Source organism: Oncorhynchus masou, chromosome 20 (genome assembly GCF_036934945.1).
Source record: "Oncorhynchus masou masou isolate Uvic2021 chromosome 20, UVic_Omas_1.1, whole genome shotgun sequence".
Classification (NCBI taxonomy): Eukaryota; Metazoa; Chordata; class Actinopteri; order Salmoniformes; family Salmonidae; genus Oncorhynchus; species Oncorhynchus masou.
In genome coordinates this window covers 23,735,364-23,745,363 of record NC_088231.1, presented here as the reverse complement: position 1 = coordinate 23,745,363, position 10,000 = coordinate 23,735,364, and the positions used below count along the sequence as shown (strand labels likewise).

Below are 10,000 nucleotides of genomic sequence, written 5' to 3'. Positions count from 1 at the left end.
ATACTACAACTATTAACTAATCAATACATCATTATACTATACAACTATTAACTAATCAATACATCATTATACTATACAACTATTAACTAATCAATACGTCATTATACTACAGTTATTAACTAATCAATACATCATTATACTACAGCTATTAACTAATCAATACGTCATTATACTACAACTATTAACTAATCAATACATCATTATACTATACAACTATTAACTAATCAATACGTCATTATACTACAACTATTAACTAATCAATACATCATTATACTATACAACTATTAACTAATCAATACGTCATTATACTACAACTATTAACTAATCAATACATCATTAAACTACAACTATTAACTAATCAATACGTCATTATACTACAACTATTAACTAATCAATACATCATTATACTACAGCTATTAACTAATCAATACATCATTATACTACAACTATTAACTAATCAATACGTCATTATACTACAACTATTAACTAATCAATACATCATTATACTATACAACTATTAACTAATCAATACGTCATTAAACTACAACTATTAACTAATCAATACGTCATTATACTACAACTATTAACTAATCAATACGTCATTATACTACAACTATTAACTAATCAATACATCATTATACTATACAACTATTAACTAATCAATACGTCATTATACTACAACTATTAACTAATCAATACATCATTATACTACAGCTATTAACTAATCAATACATCATTATACTACAGCTATTAACTAATCAATACGTCATTATACTACAACTATTAACTAATCAATACATCATTATACTATACAACTATTAACTAATCAATACGTCATTATACTACAACTATTAACTAATCAATACATCATTATACTATACAACTATTAACTAATCAATACGTCATTATACTACAACTATTAACTAATCAATACATCATTAAACTACAACTATTAACTAATCAATACGTCATTATACTACAACTATTAACTAATCAATACATCATTATACTATACAACTATTAACTAATCAATACGTCATTATACTACAGTTATTAACTAATCAATACATCATTATACTACAGCTATTAACTAATCAATATATAATTATACTACAGCTATTAACTAATCAATACATCATTATACTACAACTATTAACTAATCAATACATCATTAAACTACAACTATTAACTAATCAATACATCATTATACTACAACTATTAACTAACTACTATCTAATCAATACATCCTTATACTACAACTACTAACTAATCAATACATCATTAAACTACAACTATTAACTAATCAATACATCCTTATACTACAACTACTAACTAATCAATACATCATTAAACTACAACTATTAACTAATCAATACATCATTAAACTACAACTATTAACTAATCAATATATCATTATACTATACAACTATTAACTAATCAATACATCATTAAACTACAACTATTAACTAATCAATACATCATTATACTACAACTATTAACTAATCAATACATCATTATACTACAACTATTAACTAATCAATACATAATTATACTACAACTATTAACTAATCAATATACATCATTATACTATACAACTACTAACTAATCAATACATCATTATACTACAACTACTAACTAACTACTATCTAATATATTAATTATCATATAATTAATCATAGTTGTGCTTTCATACATCAGATTCTGGCATTGAAGCCTCTTTATCTACTTCAGGATGTGGCAATAAGGTCCTTTATCTACTTCCCCAGAGTCAGATGGACTCGTGGACCCCGTGTTTACGTCTCTGTGTCCAGTATGAAGGACGTTAGAGGTAGTATTTGCGAGTCAATGCTAACTAGCGTTAGCGCAATGACTGGTGGTCTACAGGTACAGTAGCAATGCTTAAATGCCAGAATCTCGCAGTATCCCTTTAAGGTTATCAATATGAAAGGTGTTTTAACATGTTTATGGACATGAATAAGAGTGTCATAACTCGTTTATAAACATGAAGAGTGTTAACTAGTTTATAAACATGAATAAGAGTGTTAACTGGTTTATGAACATGAAGAGAGTTAACTGGTTTATTAACATTAAGTGTTATAACTTATTTATGAACATGAATAAGAGTGTTATAACTGGTTTATGAACATGAAGTTTTATAACTGGTTTATGAACATGAATTAGAGTGTTATAACTGGTTTATGAACATGAATAAGAGTGTTATAACTGGTTTATGAACATGAATAAGAGTGTTATAACTGGTTTATGAACATGAATTAGAGTGTTATAACTGGTTTATAAACGTGAATAAGAGAGTTAACTGGTTTATGAACATGAAGTGTTATAACTGGTTTATGAACGTGAATATGAGTGTTATAACTGGTTTATGAACATGAATAAGAGTGATCTAACTCATTTATGAACATGAATAAGAGTGTTATAACTGGTTTATGAACATGAAGAGTGTTATAACTGGTTTATGAACGTGAATAAGAGTGTTATAACTGGTTTATGAACGTGAATAAGAGTGTTATAACTGGTTTATGAACGTGAATAAGAGTGTTATAACTGGTTTATGAACATGAATAAGGGTGTTATAACAGGTTTCTAGGAGGTGTATTAGGGTCGCTCTGACCTTTCCGATGTCGTGTAGCGTGGCCATCTCTAGCAGCTGAGACAGGACGTCCAGCGTAGAACGCAGGAACCCTCCGAACTTCTCGTTGGTGCTGTGGAGGTCCAACGTAACCTAGGAAACACACAACAAACATCAACAAGTCAACAACAACAACATTGACAAGGACGTAAAGAAAACAAGTGTAGTAAGTGAACTGCAGTTTTATGAAGTGTCAGAACTCATGTTGGTTATTTCACGCGTGAAAACATCCAGGTTTGACTATTCTGATATTTCAGTGATTCAGAAAAGACTCCAAGAGTCTAATGTGTAGTTGATGACTAGGAGTGTGTGTGTGTGAGAGTGTATGTGTGTGTGTGTGCCTTATAGTTGGTGTGTGTGTGTATGTGTGTACCTTATAGCTGGTGTGTGTGTGTGTGTGTGTGTACCTTATAGTTGGTGTGTGTGTGTGTGTGTGTGTACCTTATAGCTGGTGTGTGTGTGTGTACCTTATAGCTGGTGTGTGTGTGTGTGTGTGTGTACCTTATAGCTGGTGTGTGTGTGTGTGTGTGTACCTTATAGCTGGTGTGTGTGTGTGTGTGTGTGTACCTTATAGCTGGTGTGTGTGTGTGTGTGTGTACCTTATAGCTGGTGTGTGTGTGTGTGTGTGTACCTTATAGCTGGTGTGTGTGTGTGTGTGTGTGTACCTTATAGCTGGTGTGTGTGTGTGTGTGTGTACCTTATAGCTGGTGTGTGTGTGTGTGTGTGTGTACCTTATAGCTGGTGTGTGTGTGTGTGTGTGTGTGTGTGTGTGTGTGTGTGTGTGTGTGTGTGTGTGTGTGTGTGTGTGCGTACCTTATAGTTGGTGTGTGTAGCTTTGAGGACGTCGTACACTTTGAGGTAGGTGGGGAGATGATAGAAGCTTCCCAGGGTTGTGGACTTGTTGACGTTAGCCGTGGACCCCGAGCTGTCCGCTGGCCTGCCTGCTCACAAACAGGTCATGAAGAGAGGGATCTTTGTGAACGGAAGCCCTGGGTTACGTTTCCTTCACACGCCTTTGACTGAAATCGTTCATTAACGAAGGACTAAGAAACAGACTGAAGTTAAAAATAATCAAACTGGTCAGACTGGTCGGACTGGTCGGACTGGTCGGAGAGGTCGGAGAGGTCGGACTGGTCAGACTGGTCAGACTGGTCAGACTGGTCGGAGAGGTCAGACTGGTTAGACTGGTTAGAGTGGTCAGACTGGTTAGACTGGTCGGAGTGGTCAGACTGGTCAGACTGGTTAGAGTGGTCAGACTGGTCAGACTGGTCAGACTGGTCGGAGTGGTCAGACTGGTCAGACTGGTCAGACTGGTCGGAGAGGTCAGACTGGTTAGACTGGTTAGAGTGGTCAGACTGGTTAGACTGGTCGGAGTGGTCAGACTGGTCAGACTGGTTAGACTGGTTAGACTGGTTAGAGTGGTCAGACTGGTTAGAGTGGTCAGACTGGTTAGAGTGGTCAGACTGGTTAGAGTGGTCAGACTGGTTAGAGTGGTCAGAGTGGTCAGACTGGTTAGAGTGGTCAGAGTGGTCAGACTGGTTAGAGTGGTCAGACTGGTTAGAGTGGTCAGACTGGTTAGAGTGGTCAGACTGGTTAGACTGGTTAGACTGGTCAGACTGGTTAGACTGGTTAGACTGGTCAGACTGGTCAGAGTGGTCAGACTGGTCAGAGTGGTCAGACTGGTCAGAGTGGTCAGAGTGGTCAGACTGGTTAGAGTGGTCAGACTGATTAGACTGGTTAGACTGGTTAGACTGGTCAGACTGGTTAGACTGGTTAGACTGGTCAGAGTGGTCAGACTGGTCAGAGTGGTTAGACTGGTTAGACTGGTCAGACTGGTCAGACTGGTCAGACTGGTTAGACTGGTTAGAGTGGTCAGACTGGTCGGACTGGTCAGACTGTTAAAAGTCTGTGTTTACGTGTTTCCTACAGAGCAGAAGTTGTCAGGAAGTGGACTACTGTACCAGTGTTGGTCTCGTTGCCTTTCTTAGGGCTCATGGGAATGTTGCTTGGCTCTGCGACCTCCTTGCCTTTCCTTCTGATGGGGCTGAGGGAGGGAGCGTTGGCTAGGGACGGCAGGGTGGCCTGGAGGGACAGAGAGGACAACACTGAGGGAGGGAGCGTTGGCGAGGGACGGCAGGGTGGCCTGGGAGACAGAGGACAACACTGAGGGAGGGAGTGTTGGCGAGGGACGGCAGGGTGGCCTGGGGGGACAGAGAGGACAACACTGAGGGAGGGAGTGTTGGCGAGGGACGGCAGGGTGGCCTGGGAGACAGAGGACAACACTGAGGGAGGGAGCGTTGGCTAGGGACGGCAGGGTGGCCTGGAGGACAGAGGACAACACTGAGGGAGGGAGCGTTGGCTAGGGACGGCAGGGTGGCCTGGGGGGACAGAGAGGACAACACTGAGGGAGGGAGCGTTGGCTAGGGACGGCAGGGTGGCCTGGAGGGACAGAGAGGACAACACTGAGAGAGGGAGTGTTGGCTAGGGACGGCAGGGTGGCCTGGAGGGACAGAGAGGACAACACTGAGAGAGGGAGTGTTGGCTAGGGACGGCAGGGTGGCCTCGAGGACAGAGAACACTGAGGGAGGGAGCGTTGGCTAGGGACGGCAGGGTGGCCTGGAGGACAGAGAGGACAACACTGAGGGAGGGAGCGTTGGCTAGGGACGGCAGGGTGGCCTGGAGGACAGAGGACAACACAGAGAGGGAGTGTTGGCTAGGGACGGCAGGGTGGCCTGGGGGGACAGAGAGGACAACACTGAGGGAGGGAGCGTTGGCTAGGGACGGCAGGGTGGCCTGGAGGGACAGAGAGGACAACACTGAGGGAGGGAGCGTTGGCTAGGGACGGCAGGGTGGCCTGGGAGGACAGAGGACAACACTGAGGGAGGGAGCGTTGGCTAGGGACGGCAGGGTGGCCTGGAGGACAGAGGACAACACTGAGGGAGGGAGCGTTGGCTAGGGATGGCAGGGTGGCCTGGAGGGACAGAGAGGACAACACTGAGGGAGGGAGCGTTGGCTAGGGACGGCAGGGTGGCCTGGGAGGACAACACTGAGGGAGGGAGCGTTGGCTCGGGACAGCAGGGTGGCCTGGGGGGACAGAGAGGACAACACTGAGGGAGGGAGCGTTGGCTAGGGACGGCAGAGTGGCCTGGGAGGACAGAGAGGACAACACTGAGGGAGGGAGCGTTGGCTAGGGACGGCAGGGTGGCCTGGAGGACAGAGGACAACACTGAGGGAGGGAGCGTTGGCTAGGGACGGCAGGGTGGCCTGGGAGGACAACACTGAGGGAGGGAGCGTTGGCTAGGGACGGCAGGGTGGCCTGGAGGGACAGAGAGGACAACACTGAGGGAGGGAGCGTTGGCTCGGGACGGCAGGGTGGCCTGGGGGGACAGAGAGGACAACACTGAGGGAGGGATCTTTGGCTAGGGATGGCAGGGTGGCCTGGAGGGGACAGAGAGGACAACACTGAGGGAGGGAGCGTTGGCTAGGGACGGCAGGGTGGCCTGGAGGGACAGAGAAGACAACACTGAGGGAGGGAGCGTTGGCTCGGGACGGCAGGGTGGCCTGGAGGACAGAGAGGACAACACTGAGGGAGGGAGTGTTGGCTAGGGACGGCAGGGTGGCCTGGGAGACAGAGGACAACACTGAGGGAGGGAGCGTTGGCTAGGGACAGCAGGGTGGCCTGGAGGGACAGAGAGGACAACACTGAGGGAGGGAGCATTGGCTAGGGACGGCAGGGTGGCCTGGAGGGACAACACAGAGAGGGAGTGTTGGCTAGGGACGGCAGGGTGGCCTGGAGGGACAGAGAAGACAACACTGAGGGAGGGAGTGTTGGCTAGGGACGGCAGGGTGGCCTGGAGGGACAGAGAAGACAACACTGAGGGAGGGAGTGTTGGCTAGGGACGGCAGGGTGGCCTGGAGGGACCGCTTATCCCTTTGTATCTCTGATTTACACATTGTTTAGACACACACACACAAACACACACCTTGACGACGGGCCCGGGCGGAGTGTCGTCCAGCACGTGGGCACAGATGTTGAGTATCTTGAGGATGTGAGAGAAGAGTTGTTCCACCAGGACCACCAGGGGGCGCTCCCCCACCGCTGCCCAGGGCTCCTCTGTCTTACCGGGGACCGGCCCTCCCTCCTCCTCCCCAGCCCAGGGACTACACATGCACTGTGGAGCCGTCGCTGAATGAGAAGAGAGTTATACAGCTTGGTTTCATGTTGGGAAAACGACAGCTGAATGTTGTCATTGTGGTATTTGATTAGGATCCCCATTATCTGTTTCTATAGCAGCAGCTACTCTTCCTGGGGTTTATTAGGATCATTATCTGTTTCTATAGCAGCAGCTACTCTTCCTGGGATCATTATCTGTTTCTACAGCAGCAGCTACTCTTCCTGGGGTTTATTAGGATCATTATCTGTTTCTACAGCAGCATCTACTCTTCCTGGGGTTTATTAGGAACATTATCTGTTTCTAGAGCAGCAGCTACTCTTCCTGGGGTTTATTATGATCATTATCTGTTTCTAGAGCAGCAGCTACTCTTCCTATGGTTTATTAGGATCATTATCTGTTTCTATAGCAGCAGCTACTCTTCCTGGGGTTTATTAGGATCATTATCTGTTTCTATAGCAGCAGCTACTCTTCCTGGGGTTTAATGTGATCATTATCTGTTTCTATAGCAGCAGCTACTCTTCCTGGGGTTTAATGTGATCATTATCTGTTTCTATAGCAGCAGCTACTCTTCCTGGGGTTTATTAGGATCATTATCTGTTTCTATAGCAGCAGCTACTCTTCCTGGCGTTTCTTAGGATTTTTATCTGTTTCTATAGCAGCAGCTACTCTTCCTGGGGTTTATTAGGATCAGTAGCTGTTTCTATAGCAGCAGCTTCTCTTCCTGGGGTTTATTAGGATCATTATCTGTTTCTATAGCAGCAGCTACTCTTCCTGGGGTTTATTAGGATCATTATCTGTTTCTATAGCAGCAGCTACTCTTCCTGGGGTTTATTAGGATCATTATCTGTTTCTATAGCAGCAGCTTCTCTTCCTGGGGTTTATTAGGATCCCCATTATCTGTTTCTATAGCAGCAGCTACTCTTCCTGGGGTTTATTAGGATCATTATCTGTTTCTACAGCAGCAGCTACTATTCCTGGGGTTTATTAGGATCCCCATTATCTGTTTCTATAGCAGCAGCTACTCTTCCTGGGGTTTATTAGGATCATTATCTGTTTCTATAGCAGCAGCTACTCTTCCTGGGGTTTATTAGGATCAGTATCTGTTTCTATAGCAGCAGCTACTCTTCCTGGGGTTTATTAGGATCATTATCTGTTTCTACAGCAGCAGCTACTCTTCCTGGGGTTTATTAGGATCCCCATTATCTGTTTCTATAGCAGCAGCTACTCTTCCTGGGGTTTATTAGGATCCCCATTATCTGTTTCTATAGCAGCAGCTACTCTTCCTGGGGTTTATTAGGATCATTATCTGTTTCTATAGCAGCAGCTACTCTTCCTGGCATTTCTTAGGATGTTTATCTGTTTCTATAGCAGCAGCTACTCTTCCTAGGGTTTATTAGGATCATTATCTGTTTCTACTACAGCAGCTACTCTTCCTGGGGTTTATTAGGATCATTATCTGTTTCTACAGCAGCAGCTACTCTTCTTGGGGTTTATTAGGATCATTATCTGTTTCTAAAGCAGCAGCTACTCTTCCTGGGGTTTATTGGGATCATTATCTGTTTCTATAGCAGCAGCTACTCTTCCTGGGGTTTATTAGGATCATTATATGTTTCTATAGCAGCAGCTACTCTTCCTGGGGTTTATTAGGATCATTATCTGTTTCTATAGCATCAGCTACTCTTCCTGGGTTTATTAGGATCATTATCTGTTTCTATAGCAGCAGCTACTCTTCCTGGGGTTTATTGGAATCATTATCTGTTTCTATAGCAGCAGCTACTCTTCCTAGGGTTTATTAGGATCATTATCTGTTTCTACAGCAGCAGCTACTCTTCCTAGGGTTTATTGGGATCATTATCTGTTTCTATAGCAGCAGCTACTCTTCCTGGGGTTTATTAGGATCATTATCTGTTTCTATAGCAGCAGCTACTCTTCCTGGGGTTTATTAGGATAATTATCTGTTTCTATAGCAGCAGCTACTCTTCCTGGGGTTTATTAGGATCATTATCTGTTTCTATAGCAGCAGCTACTCTTCCTGGGGTTTATTAGGATCATTATCTGTTTCTATAGCAGCAGCTACTCTTCCTGGGGTTTATTAGAATCATTATCTGTTTCTATAGCAGCAGCTACTCTTCCTGGGGTTTATTAGGATCATTATCTGTTTCTATAGCAGCAGCTACTCTTCCTGGGGTTTATTAGGGGGCCCATTATCTGTTTCTACAGCAGCAGCTACTCTTCCTGGGGTTTATTGGAATCATTATCTGTTTCTATAGCAGCAGCTACTCTTCCTAGGGTTTATTAGGATCATTATCTGTTTCTACAGCAGCAGCTACTCTTCCTAGGGTTTATTGGGATCATTATCTCTTTCTATAGCAGCAGCTACTCTTCCTGGGGTTTATTAGGTTCCCGGACTGTGTTAATGTTAAGGTAGTAGTTATGTCCTAATAACGGTGTACTAACGTTCGACAGGTTTGTAAAGATCGTACCGATTGTTGTAATAAGATTTTATGAAGGTTGCAATACCGCGAGACACCTTAATAACATCAAGCAGGTGTATACAGGTGTGTTAACATTATAATACCATCAAGCAGGTGTATACAGGTGTGTTAACATTATAATACCATCAAGCAGGTGTATACAGGTGTGTTAACATTATCATAACATCAAGCAGGTGTATACAGGTGTGTTAACATTATCATAACATCAAGCAGGTATATACAGGTGTGTTAACATTATAATAACATCAAGCAGGTGTATACAGGTGTTGTGTTCAGGTACGTACCAGCGAGCAGGTATATACAGGTGTGTTAACATTATAATAACATCAAGCAGGTGTATACAGGTGTTGTGTTCAGGTACGTACCAGCGAGCAGGTTCCCGGCCAGCAGCAGAGCATCTTGGTGAGCAGAGAGGTCCAGAGGAAACCAGGCAGAGGACAGTAGAGACAACATCATGTTAGCCATCCCTACTGTTAGACTCCTCCTCCCTTCCTCTAGCGGACCTGAGCCTGGCTGGGAGAGGCTGGGAGAGAGACAACATCATGTTAGCCATCCCTACGGTTAGACTCCTCCTCCCTTCCTCTAACGGACCTGAGCCGGGCTGGGAGAGGCTGGGAGAGAGACAACATCATGTTAGCCATCCCTACTGTTAGACTCCTCCTCCCTTCCTCTAGCGGACC

General features: G+C 44.1%; 1 protein-coding gene across 1 annotated transcript in view; it reads right to left on the bottom strand.

Moving 5' to 3' along the window:
- Positions 1-10,000, bottom strand: part of LOC135507192 (huntingtin-like) — a 190,479-nt gene that overhangs the window by 128,146 nt on the left and 52,333 nt on the right. The window contains exons 26-30 of the mRNA XM_064926780.1: positions 9,686-9,843; positions 6,634-6,836; positions 4,612-4,732; positions 3,464-3,591; positions 2,633-2,743 (exon numbers count right to left, since the gene is read on the bottom strand). Of these exons, the coding sequence (XP_064782852.1) occupies positions 2,633-2,743; positions 3,464-3,591; positions 4,612-4,732; positions 6,634-6,836; positions 9,686-9,843 (721 nt within the window). The remainder of the gene's footprint in view (positions 1-2,632; positions 2,744-3,463; positions 3,592-4,611; positions 4,733-6,633; positions 6,837-9,685; positions 9,844-10,000) is intronic.